Below are 23915 nucleotides of genomic sequence, written 5' to 3'. Positions count from 1 at the left end.
AACCAAGCTGCTGCTCAGCTACTTTAGACCTGATGGACTGAGCATACAACTCTCTCATGTTTTTTATTACTCTTTTACAGTGGTTGTTGGCAGTCCTGAAAGCGGCTTTAGTCTCAGTACATCTATTATGTTGGAAGCAATGGAAATAGTAATTTCTATTCACAATGGTAGCAGCACATTCTGGAGAGAACCACAGCTGGCTGTTAGGTTTTTGCTGGAACTTTTTGGAGGGTATTAAGCAGTCTATACCTACAATTAACCATTCTGTCAGGTCTGATACTATGTAGCATTACAAGCGTATGCTGTATTTTCGTGGACATCGGCAATATTACATACCTAATGTGCTTCAACAAGTCAAATCTTTTTTATTTGTTTTTAAAAGAATCACATTGATGGCAAGAGAATAGAATAAGCTTTTCAATGGTGTTTATTTTTCTTTTACGCATTTAATATTTTTATGCTCCAAGTTAAATATGAAAAAAAAAAAGCGGTAAAAAATGACGGCAGCAAAAAGGGAAACTATTTTTTCAATGTTTACATTTTATACGTTACGTTTGGATACACATGCATGGGTCAAATTTGATTGAATATGGCTGAAATTTTACAGGCTATATAAACAAAGTCCATCTCTACTGGTGTTTGATTTTTATTTTTACAACCACAGGATGCAAAGTTACGACCGAGCAAAGTTGACGAAGAATATTTCAAAATTGATAAGATAAATCGGCATATATCATCCATTTTCATATAGATAATAGTTTCAGAATTATTTTCATGTATAATATGAAAATATTTGATAATTATTAATTGTGCGGAAATTTCTTGAAAATCTTTTATAGAAATTAACGGATAACCGGCTCACTAAGCGCTAATGCTAACATAATGCACTGAGCTTACTAAAATATTCTCTTAAAAATAGAAAACTGTTTTTCAGCTTTCGTCTTATTAGACTAGTCATTTTTTATTCTGAGTTTGTCAATTTAAAAAAAATATTTTCAAGTTTTTCAAATTGGTATTTCCAAACAATACTATATCGAAACAGAGGTATTTATGCCATTTTTCGCGTTTGCTGTTTTTTCTTTTTCTTTTTCAGATTTTTTTAAAGAAGTTTTAACATCGTTCATTTTGCATCACATTTGTTTTTTTTTGTATATGTTTTTTTTACCATCACGTTCGCATTTTCTTTTTTTGTTTTTCAGATTATTTTTGCTTTTCGTTCGTTTGCATCACGTTCGTTTTTTTGTTTTCTCCTGATTTTTTAAAGTTTCAACATTTTTTTATATAATATTTAAACAGGGTTATTACTTCACTTATTCTTTATTTTGATTTACCCCCCCCCCCCCACACCTCTAAACACCCTGGCAACGCTGGGTACCCCCGCTAGTAACAAATAAAAGGTACTTGTGCACTTATGCTACCATGCTGAAATAATAACATTATTTAGAAACCCATTCTTAACATGGAGAAGGAAGGGTGTTTTATTAACTATTCTGTACTTTCACCTAACAATTAAATAAAAAAGATATCGTGAAACTTGAATTTATTTTTAACTCATTGTCAAGACCATTTTTTCGAATCTGTAAAACATCCTCAGTTAAAAAAAAGGGGGTTATCTAAATAATAATAATAATAATTAGGCGGTTCGATAAAGAATTTCATTGTGATGCATTTTGTAAATTTTTTTTTCTTTAAAATGACTATGATTTAAGGTTTTCAGGTATGCTGAAAATGAATATCGCATTTAAATTTTCCGCAAATAAGTAGCTTTCCGGATATTAAGCAATGTAATTTCTTATGTTATTGCTGGTGGTCACCTTGGTATGTGCGTTTGTGCATAGTTTCTCGGGATTGCGTTTGCATGTACCACGATGGCCACCAGCGATAACATAAGAAATGACATTGCTTAATATCCAGAAAACTTTATTTGCAGAAAATTTAAATGCGATATTCGTTTTCAGCATACCCTAAAACCTATAAAAGTAATCATCGTAAATGTTAAGGTGGAAACCAGATAAAAAATTATCGCTTTATTTCTTGTTTACATAATTGAATTTTCAGTAAAACAATAGAAATGACAAAAATTCCCATCAACTGGTGAATATATAGTTGTTGCTTATCAGGATTCCTGGTATACTGGTACTGTGAAAGTTACATCGAGGATTCATGTAGAGTATGATTTATGGTTGCATTTCAGAAAATAGGGGAATATTTTGGGCCAGATAGAGAGGATTTACAAAATTGAAAATTGGACTGGTGTCAAAATGTATAAATTCTGGTCGACTATGGGAATTTCCATCTTTTACAGAAATCCAAAATCTATATGAAAAATTTTCTAGATTAATTCATATCTACTCAATTTTTTTTTTCTTTGACGGGAGTAGTAAATACCGACCATGAATGCTCTTTAGGCATTCAATGGCTACACCCCAGACTAACCACTCCTTTGGTGAAGAGGCAGGAAAATGCCTATTCTCAATAAAGCTATATTTAAATACTACTATAATACTTAGTTTTGTTCATAAATAAACACCCACTGTATGATACCATGAGCCAGTTTTAAAAAAATTGAAATTTGTACATCTTAATTTATAATTCATGGCTTATGGTAAAGAGATACATCAAATTTGACTGCATAATCGGAAAGAGCACACAATTTAACATAAGACTGCCAAGTTTAATGAGAATAGCTTGAAAAATAGATAAATGGTGGTGAAATTACCGAATTTCTTGAAATGTTGAGGTCCGTAATTTAGCCCACTTTTTCTAAAGAAAAATGTTCATGGAAAAGCCTAAATTTTAGCACTTAAAATTCTCATAACTTTTGAACTACTGATGGTATTTGCATAATTCAAACGGTTTTAAGCATCTTTACATAGCTCTTTTCATGCAAGTTGATAAAATAACAATTATCTAAAAAGAAAAAAATCAACTTGTAATGCTATACTATGGAGGATACATTCTTTTTAAACATGGAACATAGAAGTAGATCTGATATAAATGTACGAAAGCTATCCTAGTCAGCCATAGAGTATCAACATACTGTATGATCGGAGGACTTGTTACATTTTGTTTTTATCTTAACAGAGATAACCGAGTGGTCAGAAGATCCCAGTTGAGACAGAATGGAAGATGAACATAGCTGACGGCAAGTTGTGAGAAAAAGTGTCACTGATTTACACAAGCTGGGGTTTTTCGAGCGAGACGAGGTTGGTTTGGCACTCAAGGTGAAAATCACTGGTCATGCCACTGTATTGTATGGCATTGATGTGGCATTAATGATGGAAATGGTTGAAGCATTTTACAATCGCGTTGTCCGATTACGGCATAATTGATTTGCGACTCCGTGTTTCTGCTGTAGTAGGTGTGAGGATATTATCAACACTTGCAGATACAATATTGTCCTGGAAGGAATGTGAATCACTGTACTTCTTTTTCCTGTCTTTAACCACACATTACTATTTTTATTCATATACTAGCAGGGGCACCTGGCATTGTCCGGTCATAAAAATATGCTTAAATATGATATTTTAATTTATCCAGATTTTGTATATATTATGATAGAGTCAATTCTCTATTGATTATTTCATAATAATGTACCCAATATATAGTCGTGATTTCAAAAGTAAAAAAAAATATGACTTAGGTGCCATCAGCCAGAATCGAAACTGAAAGCAAAATTTTTAAATAAAAAATGGAGATGGACAGACAGACAGACATAGTAAGTTTTATAAATGATTACAATGAATAAATATGCCCTATTGCGACTTTCATTGTATTTATTATTAATGTTTATACTCTAATTTACGCGAGTAAAATATTAAAAAATATTCTGATATGTTCATTAAAATATTTTAGCTCTTTAAAAAATAGTTGACCCGTCCCCCTCGCCTCTACAAAACATATGGCTTTCGAATCGTAAATTGCTTCGCCCATTTCTAGAGGAGAAAAGTAAATATATGCATATGTTTGTACAACAAACTTAAAAAGAATTTTGTTTAAGATGTTTTTAAAAGGCAATTGGAAAATCCCATGGGTTGTGAAAATAAACTGTTTCATGATCGAATGATATTTTTTACGCAGGAATTTATTCCTATTTGAGTCAGGTAAATTATTTTGAGCTGAGAACAAATGGCGTCAAAGTTCTGTTTCTGCTTCTTCCACAAGGAAACAAATAAGCTTTTGTGATTGAACGATATTTTTCAGGAATTTCTATTTCTGTCACATAAATTTTTTCCAGTTGAGATTTTATCCGATTTATAGTTATTTAAAATATATATGAATTAATTGATGCAGATTTCATTTTGAAACTCGCTCGGCGCCTGGCATTGCACGATTACAAAATATGCATAACTATGATATTTTGATAATCCAGATATCGTATATATTATAATAAAGTCAGTTTTTTTATCAATTAATTCATATGATATTCTACCTAATGTCTGATTTAAAAAAAAAAAAAAAAAAAAAGTTATGATTTGGGTGCCATCAGCTAGAATCGAAACCAAAACCGATAACAAAACTATAGTATTAAATGCTAATGACGTTACCACTAGATCATTGTCACTCAAATCTAAAATCATTAAAACTAAACGAACAGAAACGTACAAAATGTGATTTGTGCATGCGAATAAGAGTAGTTTTAGTTGATTCGCATTCAGCAAGTTGTGATTTCTTTCAATTTTGACGCTTAAAACTATTTTAACTGGCCAAAGACCTATAAAAGAATGGGTGACAAAAAATGCAATCATTTGAGCTGTCTTGCATCGTTCTGCAACCTAGCGTTTTGGAGGAGATACAATTTGAAAAAAAAAAAAAAAATGGAGACAGACATAGTAAGATTTATAAATTAAATTAGCAGGTAGACCCAACGTTGCTCGGGATTGAATGAGGATTAACGAATGTTTCACACTTTCAATACTTTTATTGTCATCAAAATCAGTGAAACCGCCATTTTTTAATCAAATCGATTGATTGATTTCGGGGGCCCATCACGATACACCAGGAAGAAGTTTTACATACCTTCCCACAGTGACTTAGTCCGCAATACATGTTAATTTTATAAAATTATTTTTATATAATGGCTTGAATCAAAGTTTAAAATGCAAAAGTCAAATGCTCTGAACAGAAATATTCATTTTGAAAGTGTCCCTGTCTTATCCAAAAACCTGTTGTTGATTTTATATGCTGGGTTGGTTGGTTGGTTATTTTTGTTTTACGGCATATCAACCCTTTTCGGGTTATTTAATGCCGAATCCAAAGATTTTGAAGAAAAAATTTTTTAATAGAATATATTTGTCGTTTTCATGTCGGTTTCTATTTAACCCATAGTTGGGACCCTAACAGGTACTACCACTCTGGGTCAGAGTGGACCTGGGAGCAATGGTAATTAAAGGGTGGCTCCACACTCCCCAAAGCCCACAAGCTGGGGCCTCACCACTGGATATAGTTTAAGGTCATACTCAGGACCCCCATTGCAGGGGGAGGGGGGCAGTCGGTGTATTCTAATGCCCCACCGACAGGGCCTTTATATGCTGGGCCTTTCTGTTGTGTGATGATAAAATTTCTCAAATGCACTTGTGATTTGTGATGTTAGGTTGTATAAGGGTGTTAACTTTGGTCAAAACCGAATTGTTCAATTCTTTAATTAGATTGTTTTTATTAATGATTTTCAATACTTATCAGACATTTCAATACAGAACCTATTTAAAAACACTCCTAAACACAAAGTACATTTGTGTGAAATTTCAAAAAACATTGGCCTAGCCGTTTTGGAGTCCATAGGGAACAAATTCACATACATGCAGACAAAATGCCTTTATATATATATATAAAGCTGAATGTGTGTGTGTGTGTGTGTGTGTGTGTCTGGTTGACTATTTACATATAATGATAGAAAATGTACCGAGACACAGGAATGGGTATGCTTGATCTGGCAGAACAGTGGTTCATTAAAATTGTGGGGTCTGCATTCACGCTTGGTCCACAAAGTATGGAAATAAAAAATTTAAAAAAAAAAGACGTTTACAAGTGTTTTTGATATAGATGTTTATAAGAATACTTTGATAAGTATGTTTTAACTTAAATAGGGATGGTATAATAAAATTGTGGGTTCTGCATTCGCGCCTGGCCTCCATAGAATGGAAATAGGCACAAACTTTTATAAAGACTTTTCATATCTATCTGCATAAGTATACTTTGATAATTATGTTTCAGTTTGAAGAAATATGGTATAATAAAATTATGGGGTGTTCGTTCGCACCTGACCTCCATAGAATGGAAATATGTCACAAAGTTTAACAAGGTTTTTTAATATAGATCCACAGAATATTGTGATAAGTGTTTCAGTGTGAACAGGTATGGTATAATAAATTATGGGGTTTATCTATTTTATTTTTACTTTCATCATATTTTGCATTGGTTTTGATACCCCCAAATTCGAAGCTATCCCTTTACAACCCTTCCTTTTCATAGTCTATCATACTTTCATAAATCAGAGTTCATTTTCTGTAGGCTGTTATTGAACCCAGTCAACGACGGGTACTTTTGCTAGTATATATATAAAGGGAAAACATATGATTCAAAGTAAAAATAATGTCACCCGACCAGTTTCAACCTCACTCAAAAGGAGCTATTTTTGAGGAATTTTTTTTAAAAAGTCCTTATGATTTGTTCACAAACTTGGATTAAGAAATAAGAATCATTATAAATACTTGGTCCCATAACAAAGGAAAATAACTCTTTTCACTAACAATATCAAATATAGTAAATATCCAATTTACATTCATTTAGCTTGTCTCTGCTCTATTATTTTCATGGTAAGTGCTCGATTGAACTCCAATCTTTGGTCCCCCCCTTGCCAAACTTTGACAAAAGGACTCAACTAGCTACAACCACTATTTATAATTCCCCCCCCCCACTCTCTATCTGTGCCTAAATCTAAATGCAGATTCCATGAACAAAACTTCTTTCCAGAACTGCCTGCCTGTCAAACACTGTTCCGCTGACCTGCTTCCTGGTTAAATACAACATAGTAGCCTTCAAATCCAATGTAAACAAATTCTTGTGGACCCGTACCCATAAATAATCAAACTCTACCCAATTTACACCATTAACAATTACTATATTATTAGCTTACATTCATTAACCCTTATCCTCAAGTGGCCTTTGGGCCTTGATAAGTGGTGACCCCCCCCCCAATATGTCTTCATTTTAATGAGATTGTGTAAATCAACTGAATCGAGGATATGCGATCAGTCAGCATTGCAGATGCGATACCTGAAACCTCTGTAAGCACAATGTTTATTCGTAACAGCACCAACATTGCTGTTTTGCCCTTCAACAACCAGCAATGTGGAGTCTTGTGGTCCATACACCAAAAAGAAGAGAAATGTGCATTTGCGGAAGATGAGGATGAACTTCATTAGTTGGTTGCTATATCAGTGCATATCATGTCGACTTTGCATTTGGAACTTGTGCCACACTTTTACAGGAGTTTGTACAAATGTCTCTGGCCTTGTAGCTGGTTCAACATGTTTCTTGGACCATGCACACATCAATGCATTTCTCTCTTGGTTTTTTTGTTTTATGGCATATCAACCCTTTTTGAGTTATTTAATGCTGAATCAAGTAATTTGGAAAAAAATATCTGCAGTATTATGTATTGTGTATGTATGTATGTATGTATGTATGTATTAGTGATGGAACCCTTTTTCGGGGTCAACGGCCAACTAGCACCGTGTATATTTGTGTGTATGTATATATGTGTTGGGGTGGAGAGGGCTCCCGTAAGCCGTAGTGAAGGCAACCTTTCTTGGAGAAGCAAATCTCTGATTTAAAAAACCATAAAGCGGGAGACCAGTACCCGCATTAAGCTGGTCTGCAGTTTGATTTGTTGCTGGCTATCTTGCTCTTGCTTGTTGCTAGATCTCAACATTTTGAACCGAGAGAGAGACTTAGCTGCCGTACAAAGCTAAGGCTCTGTAACATCATCTGTGTATAGATACTCCCTCAGGCATTTGGGCTTACGGATTTTAAATGTCTGAGGGAGTGGCACTCGTCTGACAAGACGTTGCAATCATCATCATTAGTGATGGAACGATTCCAATATCTTTCCCCGATTCCGATTCTTTATAAATGTCTTAATATTTAACCATAAAATTCTTATATTTTTCTGATTATCGTTAAAACACGTTAAATGTGCATATATTTTCTCAAATGTAAAAACACACTTGTGTGTGTGTGTGTGGGGGGGGTTAATGTATAGATTTTAGTTTCACAGGTAGTTGAAAATCAATAAATGTTTATTATTTTATTATTACTACTAGCAGCGGAAGATGTTTTAAGCAAAATCAAATAAAAAGATAATTAAAGAAATTGTTTTTGGTATCGGAAAATAGGTACACATTTTTCCAATTCTGATACACCCAAAAGTTCTGATTTTTCCGATTCCTGATTCCAATTAATCGTCCAGCACTAGTATGTATGTATACGCTTTGATTTTTGCTTTTTTTATGCATGTGTGTATGTGTATATATGTATATTGGCATTTATATATATATATATATATATATATATATATATATATATGTATATATATGTATATGTATGCCAATGATCGTCTTGTGTATGTATATGTATTATGTATTGTGTATGTATGTATATATGTGGGTTATATGTATGTGTGTATGTATGTGTATATATATGTATGCATGCATGTATGTATATATATGTATGTATGTATGTATAGCAGTGACTGTCTTCAGTGTCATGTCTGCTTGAGCGTGTGAATTTCGCCGACATGACTAAAGTCATTTTCGGCTCATGGATTTTCAGTGCCTGAGGGAGTGGCACTCGTCTGACAAGACGTTGCAATCATCATTTTTTATAGATATGTATGTATGTATGTGTATATATATTTATATGTATGTATGCCAATGACTGTCTTGTGTATGTTTGCATGTGTATGTATGTGTATTATGTATGTATGTACGTATGTATGTATATATGTGTGTGTGATATGTATGTGTGCATGTGTATATATGTACGTATGTATGTATGCATGCATGTATATATATGTATGTATACCAATGACCGTCTTCAGTGACAAGACGTTGCAATAATCATGTATGTATAGCTAAAACTAAAAAACAAATACACACAAAGTTGGTATTTTCTTGATTGGTATTGTCTTTGATGAAAAACATCGAAAATAAAATTTTATATTCTTTCAGGATCAACTAGGCCAATTTTCATTAGAAGGTTAGGGTTAAGGTCTTTTAGTGTTATTACGTTTTTTTTTATGGTATATCAACTCTTTTCAGATTATTTCATGTTGAATATAGTAATTTTGGAAAAAGGTTTTTATGCTTCATGTTTTTATCTTACAATATTTTGTTCATAGTGTTTGGTTTGGTTGTTTTGTAGAGAAAAACTTGTTTTGTCATTGCAGAACATGATTGAGTTTTGCAAAGGGAAGGTAAAAAAATAATAACATCAATGTTTGTCACATTTTAGGTCACGAAGCCAGTATCTTCAGACAGTCTGATCTGATAGCACCACCGTTTCTTTTTGAGAGCAATGGCTACTTTGTGGGACTGTCCAATGACTGTGCCAACATTCAGGGTCGTGAAACAAGATAAATAGGGTAGTTTCCTTGATCAACACTGCTTTTACACATTTGTTATGGAGGCCACCATCTTGCCTGTGAAGAATGCCTTGGCATGTAATGTGTTTTGTAGCTACTTATCCATGGTGATATGTATGATATGATATGAAACTGGCCAGCGAGTCCTTACATCTGTCACAAGCAATAAGGCACAACTATTAAAATCACCTTTTATTTTTCTCTGCGATCTCTCACACACACACAAACGTGATATTGCTAGTTACAGGCTTTTCTAGAAATATTATTATAGTATGTGTTATTCAAAATTGTCTGATTTTTTCCCCAACTTCCTTTGCTTCAGCTTGTTTAACTTGGTCTAGTGGTCTCAATCAATTCTGTTTTGCTACCTCAATATAATACGGTTTCCTCGTCCAGTAGCTTCTTTCAAAGAACTGCATGCATGTGGAACTCTCTTGCTGCTGACTGTTTTCCTCCTACCTATAACCTTGACCTTTTTTAAGACTCAGGTCTTCTGTCTTTTTGATAATCATATTTCATTCTTGTTAGCTCCTTACATCAAGTTGCTTCACACCTTGTCTGGAGCGATTTCCATAAAAAAAATCAAATAAAATTCCGAAATTAAAAATCTTGCAGTTTCCAGATGTTTGGTAAAGAATCAACTTAATGTTTCTTTTTTGTTTAGGATTTCTTGACTGTTAACTATTCTGGACTTTATTCCAACTTTTTTTTTTATTTATGAGATGATGACATCTTGAATTCCTGTTTGAAAATATGAAGTCGTCATCATATGTAAACACGTACTCATGTTTGATCAACAATTTTCCTGTGGTGAGATTGTGTTTAAACTGGTTGTTTATATTTAGACTTTTCTTAAGGACTTTTATTGTTTTCATGTGTATCGTGATTTATTTATTTACTTTTGCTTATCTTATTTTAATTTTTAAGATTTATTTATTTAATCTTTAGAAAAATGAAGTAAATTTGTAGAAACTAGAATGATACGAGTTTCTCTTGTTGGCATTTGGTTTCTACTGTCCTTTCTAAAATTACAGAATTATAAGAAAGACCACATGAAGGTTGCCAACATCCATTAGTGAAAGCACTGCTATGGAACTGGAACCAAATAGATTTAAACTTGGTACACTCATGTCATTAGCCCATGTCGTTATCTACTTCATCACTTTCACCCTCTCGATAAGTAAATACGTATAAATTGGTTTCTGTTGTTGGCATTTACTTAAGAAAGTAAATAACAAACTAACAAAAACGTGATTGTAGAACTCATACACTTTGTTCTATACAAAATAAATACCAAACCAAAGGTATTGTTTATCAAGTCACAATATTTGCTATAGAAAAAAATGGAAAGAAATATGTATAATACCCAAACATTTTAAAATCAGGTATAACAACTATTAAAGTACAAAAATTTTTTTTATTTTATTTTATTTTTTTAAAATTAAGATTTTTACCCTAAACAAGACACAGTGACACTTTGATGTAGGGACTACTATCAGAAACATAAGTTGCAGGGATACTATGTAGGGAGTTGAGCAGCAAGATGTCTTCTCACATTACACTTGAACTTCTGCATGTCAGTACAGTTGTGGAGCAGGAATCCGGAAGGGAACTCCAAAGTCTAGCAGTTCTGGAGAAGAAACTATTAGAGTAGACGGCTTCCTTACATCTAGGGATCTCTACTGTATGGGGATGGGACTTTGCTGCTTGTCAAGTTTATCAGGGGTATTTACAAGAGCTTGTAGTTCGTCGGAACATCTATCATTAAAATACTTGTAAAACAGGCAGAGGAATGCAACATTACTAGCAAATCATTACTGGGAACGCAAAGAAAAGCAGATGCTCAGCATAATCAAAGTGCAAAATGGTATGATAAGTTATTACATGTAAACATTTAGATGATCTGTATGGGTTATGCTTGAACAAAAAGAATAATATATATTTTATATTAGAATAATACATATTTTATATTGGAATCCTTTGAGATGAGTAATTTGTATATTTAGTTATTTGCGAGCTGTTATCCTTATCTTCATCTCGCCATGGTTGAGCACCTGAAGAAGGTCAGAGGAATAGTTGCTCGAAACGTGATAAAACAACAACTATGAAGAGGAGGATGACAGTTTGCAAATAAATAAATATGCTAGAAATTGTAAACTTTAAATCTCCAAATTTTATTAAAATCTGTTTAAACTAGTACGATACGTTCGTTTAAATTTAGAGTTTTCTTAAGGACATTTATTAGGACTCACCGTTTTTAATTATACAGGGCTCTACAGATATATTTATCTTTAGTTGACCTTTGACAACTAAATATTTTCGTTTACTAGCTAAACCCACATGATTTTTAGAATATGACATTTTCGTTCTTTGACAAGTATGTACATCATAAAGATTTTTTTATTTTTTTTTAATAAGTGTAATTCTAAATATATACTGAATTTTATGTTGAAACTTGAAGGCATAAACATGTGTATGTTTTTTTAAAAAAGCATTTGTTAAAAGAAAAATTAAAAAAAAAAAGCATATTGTTTTATTAAACCTTTTATTGTTTACATAATTTGACTTTGTTCGTTTTATTAAAAAAATAGTCGAAAAAGATATTTTTCACTCAGTAGTGAGCTATGCATGAGTGTCGGTGAAAGAAATACAATCGTCAAAAGATGAGCGTTTCATTATTTCCAGTCGCCATTTCAAAAAATCACCAGCAAATGCGACTGTTTCACCCGCAATGTAGAGCCCTGTTATATCATGATTTATTTGTTTTTTTTTTTTAAATTGATTTATTTATTTTCTTGGATTAATTTATTTATTTAGAAACATAAAATAAATTTGTATGAATCAGCATGGTACGAGTTTCTGTTGTTGGCATATGGTTTCCATGGTTCTTTCTTAGAATTAGGGACTTACAGGAAGGACTACATGAAGGCTGCCAACATCCATAAGTGAAAGTGCTGCTATGAAACCAAATGGATTCGAACATGACACACTGATATCATGATCTACTTCATCATCCCTCTCCCCCAAGTAAATACATATAAATCAGTTTGGTTCTGTTGTTGGCGTTTGCTTAAAGTATTAACAGAAACAAAAACTGTAAAATTGATGCACTTAAAATAGCTGTCTACCATAAACACGAAAGAAACTAATTGTTTATCACCTTAATGTACTAATTTGGTCCCTGGTGACCCCCTTAGAGCAAGGGTTCTCAACCTTTTTTACATCGTGGAACATTGATTTTTTTTATTTTTACGGCACACCTATTACAAAAAATAAATATTTTCTACTCATAAAACCATTTGGAACTTATACAGTTTAATCAAGACATTAAAAAAAATGAAAATATTGAAAAAAGTTACATTGTACATACCTGTTATGGAATGAAGTTCTCTGAAAAAAAAATTTCACTTAATTTGATCAAGTAGTTTTTTTTTTTTTTTACAGAAAAAAATCAAATTTTAATGAGATCGACCATATCCCTCCATCTTGTTTATTTTTTGCACCAGGAGGGCCATGCACCAAGAGAGATAATTCCATCATAGCTTAAAGTTTATCAAAATTTGCTGAGATTATTTTGAAACACAGGCAGAAAAAATACCTCCATAAATATTTTAGTTTTTTTTCACTTATTTTACAGAGTTTCTCTGTCCTTTTTTAATTCCTTTTTCATTTTGTCCTCTGTTAATCACTTTGTTGCTTATAAGGCATCTCCTTCTGTGTCCCTGGAAATAGGCAAATGGCACGATATGATCAATCTCATTAAAATTTGATTTTCCTCTGTAAAATAAAAAAAATACTCAATCAAATTAAATGAAATTTTTTTTCTCGGAGAACTTAATTCCCTAACTTGTACATACAATACAACTTTTTTTCAATACGCTCATTTTTTAATGTCTTAATTAAACTGTATAAGTACCAACATTTTGAAATAAAATAAAAAAACAAGATTATAAAAGGAAAAGTTTTATTCACATAAAATCAACATATTCTGTATTCAACATCTGGTATAGTTTTGGTATCAAAATCAGATCTGAATCATTTAGCTCGATTATTGATTCCCGATACTTTGAAAAACTGATATTCCGATTAATCATCTCAACAACAAAAAAAAAAATAACAAAAAAAAAAAAAACTTAATTATTATGTGCAAAATTTTTAGATTCCAGAAATTTGTAATTTTGAAAAGTGACATCATTTTTTTGTTTCATTTTACTTCAGTCGAAGTACTCAGAAATCAAAGGGACCCCTTTTCTGGGGCTAAAACTTGATCTCGATATAAAATACATAGATATTCGAATATGCCATTAAAGTTCTCCTTTACCTCTCAAACACTGAGTAAAGAAGTTGAGAACATAATTTTCCTCTCCTCACTTGACCATTTAAATATGTTACACTATAACTTTCCTGTGGTCTCTTGGTTTTCCTGGATTCCAATATAAGAATTCATCTGGTCTGGTGGAGTATCCAGTTTCATGCTGTTACATGAGATAAGAAATGCAGTGATTCACGAAGGCAGTTGTTCCCTAACACTTTGTCACAGAATGATTACTGGTGTGCCGCAAAAAGATAATAGAAGCCATTTAATTTCATTTAATAAAGACATTTAATTTCTTTTCACTAACAAACTTAGGATCATATTGAAAGTTTATTAGGGGGAGAGGTCAATGTGTTTTAAAATAAGCTTCCTTACTTTCTAGAAAGAGAGGATTTTGTCCTCAAAATTTCAGTGCAACTAAAGCCTATTTTCTAGTTTAGGATCTTTCCCTTTCTTTTGGACAGGGACTCATGGCATAGTTAACAAAGTACTAAAATAAAAATTCAGATGTAAAGTTTCACTCTTCTGGAGGTTAAGGTTCAATCCTCAGTGCAGGTGACACTCAAAATGCAATTGCAAATTACTTAGGGTTTCTATCCAGTCATGGTTAATGCAACAAGAACATACTACTCCCATGGATTAAATAAAGGGTTCCGTTTGAAAATTTGTGTAGATTCCTAAGTTTGAGAAAATACATTTGAAGTATTCTTAATATCACCTGCACTGAGGATTAAACTTTCAACCTCTAGAAAAGTGTAACTTAGAACTGAATTTTTTACTTATTACTTTATCTGTTATGCCACGGGTCTTTGAAGACAAATTTTAGGGGTCTGAAGTCTTGTCTGTCTGTCTGTCTGTCTGAGGAATAGTCTCTACGAAACTCCTTTGTCAATTTATTTGAAACTTGATATATAGGAAATTTGGATCTGTGGAACAAATTCGATTTGGTTTTTAACCAGTAAAAATAGCTGCTAAGGGGGTAAAAATTATTAAAAACTGGAACTTGGTAAATGTAATTTGACTTAATGTGTTCTTGTAAGCATGCACAAATATACATTTATACATTAAAGTCAGTTCATTTTTAACTTTTTCTTATTCATCTGATGATAGTTCAAATGGTAATAACTAATTCTGAAGCGCTATGTTTTGGTTTTAATTCTAGCTGATGGCACCCAAGTCATTTTATTTTTTTCAACTTTTAACTATATATTGGGTACAATATAATAATCAATAGAGTATTAGCTCTATAATAATAAACATGAAATCTCCATAAATTAAAATGTCATATTTAAGCATATTTTACAATTGGGCAATGCTGGGCAGCCACTGCTATATATTGGGTACGAACTACGATATAATAATCAATAGAGAATTGGTTCTATAATAATATGAAATCTGCATAAATTAAAATATCATATTTAAGCATATTTTATGACATGGCAGCTTGCTAATATATATATATATATATTAGTGTTGGAACGATTAAACAAAGTTGAAAACATTGAAAATGTTTGAAGTATCGGAAAAATTTGTATCTATTTTTTGATGCCAAAAACAATATTTTTTATTGTTTTTATTTGTTTGTTTGTTGTTTAAAACTCAATTTTCTCGTACTAATGATGAATTGATAAATATTTATTGATTTTAAACTACCAGTAAAACTAAAATCTATAGATTATGCCAGCAAAGTATACTTTTACTTTTACAAAGATATATGTACATATTACACAAGTTTTGTAGTAATCTGAGATTACCCCCCCCCCAAAAAAAAACCAAATAAACAAACACAAAAGCTATATTTAGAAATTTAAAAAGAATCGAAGAACCAAAATCGGAAATTTTGAACAGAATCGGCCCCATTTAAATTCTGAAAAATATCTGTATATCATTTTATTTGGAAGAGTTACCTCCCCTTGAGCTTCAATGTTTTCTTAATTTCACCTTCTTAATCTCAATTTGGCTTAGGTCAAATACCTTTTGCAAATTGAATTTTATCTTTGTTTTCCTAATAATATTTATTTCGCAAAATAATATAAATTATAAACGGCTTTATGTTTATTACAATATATCCATGTATCGAATTATAACAGTTCTTGCAGCACAAACAAAAATTGTTTTATACTTGACCCATGCGTGTTTGTTTTCAAGGGGAAATATTCACGTTTTAACACGTAGTTTAAAATTTCGCCTTAATATTAAGCAAAAAAAAAAAAAAAAAAAAGTACATAAAAACACGAATTTCTATTTTAGTCACGCAAATTAAAGTGAAATAAGTTTATTTTTAAGGATACTTGTACAGAATTTGCACCGAACTACTTTTTTCAACTTTAATTCTGTAGAAGAATCTTTTTAAAGCCTTCTTTTTGTTTAAAGTAAAACTTAATGAAATAACAGAAAAAAAAAAAGTTGCCAAGAAAGGCTAAGAAACAAGGCTAAGGGCATATAAGTCAAGTTCATAAGATAAGGACAGGAAAGAACTTTTTAGAAAATATTCAAAAATTGGTTTGCTTGAAAAACAAATAATAGGGCTAGAATAATGTTTTATTTGTATTTTTTATTTTACTTTAACTGCAACTCAACATTCACCGTTAAATTTATAATTTTTAGCAGTTTTCGGGTATGTTGAATACAAATATCACATTTAAATTTGGGCCAGACCAGTAGTTTTCACGATATTAAAGCTTTATTTTCCAATGTAATTTCTTATCTTTTCACTGGCGGCCATGTTTTCCCCACTGAACATTCATGCTTTAAAACACCCCTCCCCATGTTAAGAATGGCGACGACCATTGAAATTCATTAGATAATACATTGGAAAAAAATGTCTTAATATCCAGAAAACTACTTGTCTGCCTCAAATCTGAATCTGATATTCGTTTTCAGAAGATCCGAAAATCTGAAAACGTTGTCATTTTAAAGATGAGTATTGAGTTGCAGTTAAAGTAAAAACATTGTTTTTTTTTTTTCTTTTGTAGTTATCTTTAAAATATTAGTGAATTGTCTGGAATTATCTGCCCTTAGCCTCGTTCTCGATTTGTTTATAAAGATGGCGATTTTCGAACGAGATTTTATTTCCGCATTTCACGTGTATGATAAAACTTGCTACAACGTACTGTTTTGTTCGTTTTTTTAAAAACAGTTTTAAGTAAAAAAAAAAAAAAATTCAAAGTAATACCAGGTTCACTCTTGAAATATTTTACGGGGTTTGTATTACTGTACACAGATTCGAAAAAGTTGTCAAAAAACAAATATATAACAAATAAATGTTATCAAAGGCAAGATAAGTAACTTTTCTACCAAACTGGATAAATTTTTCGTGTTTTTATTCAATGTAACATGTTTATTCAGCTCGAAAACCATAGTGTTTACCGATTGGAACATTCAAGATGGCGTCTGATTCTCTCTTTAACACGGTAAGTTTGGGAAAAGGTGTTATAAATAAAAAACCGGTTAAAATACTGTTAAAAACTCGCTCAATATATGTTACTGTGACATAGGTTGGCATATTTTCGGCGGGTTTGTAATAGTATTTTGTATAGTTTTTTATTTATACCACCTTTTCCCAAACTTACGGTCTTAAAGAGGGTGTGTGAGACGCCATTTTGAATTTTCTAATACATCGGTAAACACTGTCTGTTTTTCGAGCTGAATAAATATGTTACATTGAATAAAAACACAAATAATATATCCAGTTAGGTAGAAAAGTAACTTATCTTGCCTTTGATAACATTTATTTGTTATATATTTGTTTTTTGACAACTTTTTTCGAATCTATGCGTACAGTAATACAAACCCAGGCTGATTTTGATCTCGATAGTTCGAAGTGAGTTATAGCTTCCTTATTTATGTTGGATCCAAAATAACACAACCGATCAAAAATCCCATGTCTCGCTTCAATGTTTTATATAAAAAAAAAAAAACTACTTCCTTGATCAATTTACGTAGCTTTTGGAATATGAAATCCTCGTTCCGTGACGTCATGAAGATTTTATTGTAGTTTTTTAGTGTAATTCTTAAATAAACCCTCCAATTTTTTTTTTTATTATCAATTAGGTAAAATAAACAATTTATTTGAAAAACAACGTTATCGTCGCAGTCTTTTTTTTTTAGTGAGTTTATTGGCAAAAATTACATAAATAAAAGGTGCTAGTGCAGCTGCCGAGTGCCGCGGCTGCCGCGCTATTTTTTAAATCGTATTTCCAAGTTTAATTAAAGTTTTATATGTTTTTATTCAATTGTAAGGTTTAAGTATAGAATAGGTACAAAACACCCTCCCCATGTTAAGAATGACTTTTTAAATAATAACATTATTTACGTCTGGATCACTCTCTGCACTAGTACCAAAATAAATAAATAAACAAGAAAAATATCGGATTTCTTAGAAAAAATGTTAAATCAATAAATATAAGAACTGAGTCAAAACTTCCTAACCTTTGACCCAAGGTTATTAAAGATATCGGCTAACTGGAAGTTGAATTTAATTAGAAATTGAAAATCCGCTACTTATGCAGAATACGGACCGCACTGAAATAATCCAACATTTCGAAACTCATTCTTATCACGGAGAGGGAGGTTATACTTTCACCTAACAATTTAATAAAAAAAAAAAAAAGATACCGTGAAAATTGAATGTAACTAGAAATTCCTACCTAAAACATAGCACGCACGGCTCGTAAACTGCAAACATACCGAAAGGTACTTATGTAGAGAAGGTACCGTATTATTTTTTAAATAGTATTTAAGTTAAATTCAAGTTTTACGGTATCTTTTTATTACATTGTTAGATGAAAGTACACTACAGAAAAAAAAAGAGACTCCCCACCTCATGTTAAAAATCGGTTTCTACAACGTTATTTTTTCCAGCACGGTCCGTATTCTGCATGAAAGAATAAACACATAATTTGAATTTAAATTGGGGGTTCAGTTTCGCATATAAATTTGATTAAAAAAAAAAAAAATGATCCATTTACAAAACATTCTAATATTCTAAGGTAGTTACTCTATTTTTGGTGTTTATACAGAGAAGGTACGTGCTATATTTTTAAAAATAGTATTTTCAAGTTTAATTCGAATTTTACGGTGTCTTTTGTTTATGAAATTGTGAAAATACGTTACAAAACACCCTCCGAGGGTGTAACCATTATTTCACTTTCACCTAACAGGTGACCCCACCCCATGTTAAGAACGGGTTTCTAAATAATAACGTTATTATTTCAGCACAATACTTTATTTTACAGTTTGCCGCCTATGATATATAATGATATATATATATTTGCCGCCTATGATATATATATATATATATATATATCCCATACTTAGTAACCTAACTGTGGAAAATCAGCTGATTTCCAGCTGTAGTTGAAAAACATTTGTAGACACTTAGCCGCAACTTTCGTATAAATAAAGATTTACATAGATGTAAATAGAGTAACCGAACAATGAAAAAGTTAATGAAAATATAAAATAAAAATTTTATTTAATAAAAAATAAACTTTTCTAAAAAAAATAAATAAGTAAAATTAAAAAAAAACAACAACTTAGAAATAAATTAGTCAAATTGAGTTATCCCCCTTGACATGACATCTTTTTGGTTTTAAGAAATCACAAAAATAATATTTATAAAGTTATTTTCGTTAGTTTAGGCAAAATTTTAATCAAATAAAATAACACACTATATAATAATAATAATAATAATAATAATTAATAATAATAATATAAAATATACTTCTGGCACGTGAACTACACAGGCAGTTTTTAAAATCCATTGAAGGAATTCGTCCGAATAATCTTATTATTACTATTAAAATCTACTCATTTTATTGAGCATTGTTGAAATAATTACCGAATAAATAAATAAAATCTCTCTCTCTCTCTCTCTCTATATATATATATATGTATATATCAAATATATAATCAAACCTAATGTCTCAACGTCTTAAGACTGCGTGTTAACAAAATAAAGATGGTATTATTTTTCCATTAATTTTATGAAATAAATTAAACCTAAAAATCAAATATTAATTAAATAAATTCATTGAATTCCCGAACAAAATACGAAGACGAATAAAAATATAAAAAGGAAATATTTAAAGAAAATAGATTTCTCTTCTAAAGAAAGTCACGTCTTTTTTGGGACGTAAAACCCGTCGACCTTAAACCGAAAACATTTAGCCAAACAAACAAAAACAAATATTGGAAAACAAAATGGGGACGTCGGATATAATTAATTTCTTGGTTTGAATAATTAATTAAAGTTTTTATAATAAACATAAAAGTTAAATATTATTGCATCACATTATAAGAAGAAAAAGAAATATTTTGTTTGTCGAGGACATTTGTGAGGAAGGTCATCATTTAAGAAAACGAGTTTCCGTAGACAAGTTACAAAATGTCTACGAATTAAAATCTCTCTATGATAATAAAGCAAACCACAAAACGTTTAAATAATGTACACTTGCCTTCTGTCTTCCAACGATCTGCGATCGTAATAGTTTAGAAAACGGCGATAGAAACCTATGAGATGAAAGCATGGCGGCTCGTTTCGAGGTGAGGCAACTGAGAATGGAAAAAGCCGAGTGGGAATTTCTTTCAAGTATGGAAGACGAAATGTGCAACAATTTTAGAGCGGATTTACGGCGCACGCACCAAGCAAACTACGTTGTGTCTGTGTGCGCGGCGCGCTGTTGGACCAAAAATAAAAATATAAATGAGCGTTTACTTAAGAAAAAAATATAAGAATAATTGGTGCAAGTCAAGAGTTCAGCCTTATTTTAAAAATACAGAAATAATATTTGATATACGTACCCGAGACGGGACGATAATGTCATATTCCAAAAATTACGTAAATTGATCAAGTAGTTTATAAAATCACTTTTTTAAAATCAATTTTAACGATTTTAATAGTAAAACGTAGTCATTACAAGACTGATATTGATCTTAGTAGTTCGAATTGAGTTGTTTCTCTTTATTTATTAAACAGTGGATCAAGGCACAACATCTCGCTTCCTCACAAAATTTGATTCCGTTAGTTAAAAAAAGCCTACTTCATAAATTTACGTGATTTTTTAAATATGGCATTTTCGTTCCGTGAATGGCCTGACTACGTGTATTTTTCTTTATTTTCTGTATATTTTTTTAAAAATTGTTAAACTCTGAAACTATGAAAACGCTGAAATTATGTTAATGCAGTAAAAATACGATAATGATTTCTTTAATTTTTTTTATTATTAACTTTGCTTTTATTAATTTCAGATTTTTTTTTACCATTTTCAGTTTATTGGTTTTGACCATTTTTAAATTTATAAAATGATTTTTTTTATTTCAAGGCTTTTATATATATATATATATATATATATATATATATATATATATATATATATATATATATATATATATATATATATATATATATATTGTCTTCAATCACGGCTATAATCAAGATTGTTTTTTATTGAAACACTCTCATCTCCAAACTGAGTTTAGTGTTAAGGTTAAGTTTTGAAGTTAGTGTATGGACTTCAATACTCAAATTGTACAGTTTCCTTGCATTTATTTTAGTCCTTCTGTAAGTGCCAGTCTCGCCGAAGCAATTTACGATTTGAAAGTTGCAAATATATATGTAAAAATGACAGACGACACCAAAGCATAGGAATACAAAGCCAGGTTAGGATTAAATTAGACTTGTTAAAACATTAGCCACCTCCATGAAATTTTAATATAAATGCATTCGAAAAAAGAAAAAGAATAAAAAGAAAAAGAAAATGACTAAAAACAGAAAAAAGAAATTTGATGCAGTTACTTATTTGAAAAAAAATATATTAAAAACCATTCTTAACACGGGGAGACGGTTAAATAAAAAAAAAAAAGCAAAAATTGTTCTATTTTATGTTGCTACTAATTGAATGTTCGGCGACGATTTTACCATTTCCGGTCTCTTCCATAAATTACAATCAGAACCATTCGCGTCGAGTTGGTTCCTCTCCTATAGAAGTACTATTATTTTTTTATTGTCAACAATCTCGTTGATACGCTGGTTTCCCTGTAAAATCACCAAAGTTAAGCAACGCCGATTAGTTATTTCTTTGATGGGTGACAATTTAGGAGTGTGCCTAGTGGTCTTGTAAGTCAACAGTCGGTTGCTAACCTGCAAATACAACGAAGTCCAGAGGCGTTTGTTGTGATCTCTCTGCGCCGATCAGTCACTGGCCGGTGATAACAGATCAATTTGAAATTCAGATTGATAAGATGAGATAGTTTTCTGGATTGATTCCTTTTCTGGTTTTAGAACTCATGAAATGTAATGCTTGACTTTAGTCTATAAAATTTAGTACTTACGACAGCGAATCATATTCATGTTATGTGAAAAAAAAAAAGAAAACAAAAAGAAGAAATGTAACAACGCAGACGACACTAAACATGCAAATGGTTAGGGTTAAAAAATAACACTAAAAATGGAAAAGAACAGATGTTGGCTTTCGAATCATAAACTACTTCGGCCATTTCCGGGATTGCTTCGCGATTCTCCGTCGACAATCAGGACCGTTTCCGTCAGTACTGAAATCCTCTGCATAATCCAAAATCATTTTTTTTCTCTTAGGAAAATATTAAAAACAAAAATCATTTTCTGGACCCCCCCCCCAAAAAAAAAAAAAAAAAAATTGAAAATAGTTTCACCCTTTTGCTTTCTACTAACTACGTCATCGCCGAATTAACTTTTAACGCAGGGATCCATATCGACCCGAATATTTTCGATTGCCATCGACGGAACAAACTAGAAAGTAATTTACGATTTGAAAGTCGCGAAAAAACAAAAACAAAAAAATAAAATAAATAAATAAATAAATAAGCAAACAAAAGAAACAATAAACAAACAAACAAACAAGAAAAACGTAAAGGCAGACAAATGCAAATCCAATTGCGGTTATTATTTTTTTTTAGCTTCTTTTAAAAATAATAAATAAAAACAAAAAATATATTATAAAAGAAAGAAAAGAAATATAAGTTGCTGGTAGGGGAGGTAATTGTTCCTAATTTTAAGCCATGGAAAAAAATTAAAAAGTTATTTCATTTAATGTCAGTACTAATTGACTGTTCGGTAATAACCATTTCTGATCTGTTCCGTGAATCACAATTGGAAACATTCAGGGCGATATACGTTTTTTTCCTACATAAGTAGCGAGTTTTTCAAACGTTTAATTATATTTCCAAAATATTTATAAACAAAATAAAAGTATTATTATGCTCAGGTAAACGTTGCCAGAGCAGAATGCGAGTAAAATTCCGTATAGACATTAGAAGTGGTTTTATATTATTGCTTTTTGTCATATATAGTCAATTAAAAAATCATTCCATTTAAAATCCACTTAATACTATGCATGTAAACTTGAGAAAAACACGTTTAAAATGTGTCAACATTATCGAAATAAGCGAAGTCACACGACGTCTGGTCAATTCGATCACCATTTTGTTTTGATTTCGCTGATTGATTCACAAATTTCTAGCGTTTTTTTTTCAAGGTTACATGCGTAATGCTAAGTGGATTTTAAATCAAATTGATTCCTCATTTGATACTATATAAGAATCCCCCCACCCAATAGCAACATTTTTTTTATTTTATTTTATTTTTTTTATACACAGGAATCACCAAATTATCAATGCCAAGAGGCCACTCAAGGATAAGGGTTAAAGAGTGTACAGTAGCAATTGGAAAATATAGTAATCATTAGTAATGAAAATTCGATAAATTTGTTAACTTATATGGAACGGCTCATCAAGAACTTGTTTACGTTAGACTTGAAGACAACCATATTGTAGCCACCTGGAAAGCAGGAAAACGGAAGACAATTCCACAGGCGCGCAGTTCTAAGAAAGAAACTTTGTTCATGGAATCTACGCTTAGGTTTAGGCACAGATAAACAGTGGGGGGAATTATTGATAGTGTTTTCAGCTAGACGAGTG

At 31.3% G+C, this 23915-nt stretch overlaps 1 protein-coding gene across 1 annotated transcript in view; it reads right to left on the bottom strand.

Moving 5' to 3' along the window:
• Positions 1–20623, bottom strand: part of LOC145260695 (dihydrolipoyllysine-residue succinyltransferase component of 2-oxoglutarate dehydrogenase complex, mitochondrial-like) — a 160540-nt gene extending 139917 nt beyond the window's left edge. Inside the window, exon 1 of the mRNA XM_080119096.1 lies at positions 20417–20623. Within this exon, the coding sequence (XP_079975222.1) occupies positions 20417–20488 (72 nt within the window). The 5' untranslated portion in view covers positions 20489–20623. The remainder of the gene's footprint in view (positions 1–20416) is intronic.
• Positions 20624–23915: the final 3292 nt, after the last annotated feature.

The sequence above is a fragment of the Euprymna scolopes genome, chromosome 36, assembly GCF_053919585.1.
Source record: "Euprymna scolopes isolate OS-2025 chromosome 36, ASM5391958v1, whole genome shotgun sequence".
NCBI lineage: Eukaryota > Metazoa > Mollusca > Cephalopoda > Sepiida > Sepiolidae > Euprymna > Euprymna scolopes.
Note: the sequence above shows the minus strand (reverse complement) of the source record. Positions and strands in the feature narration are given on the sequence as shown.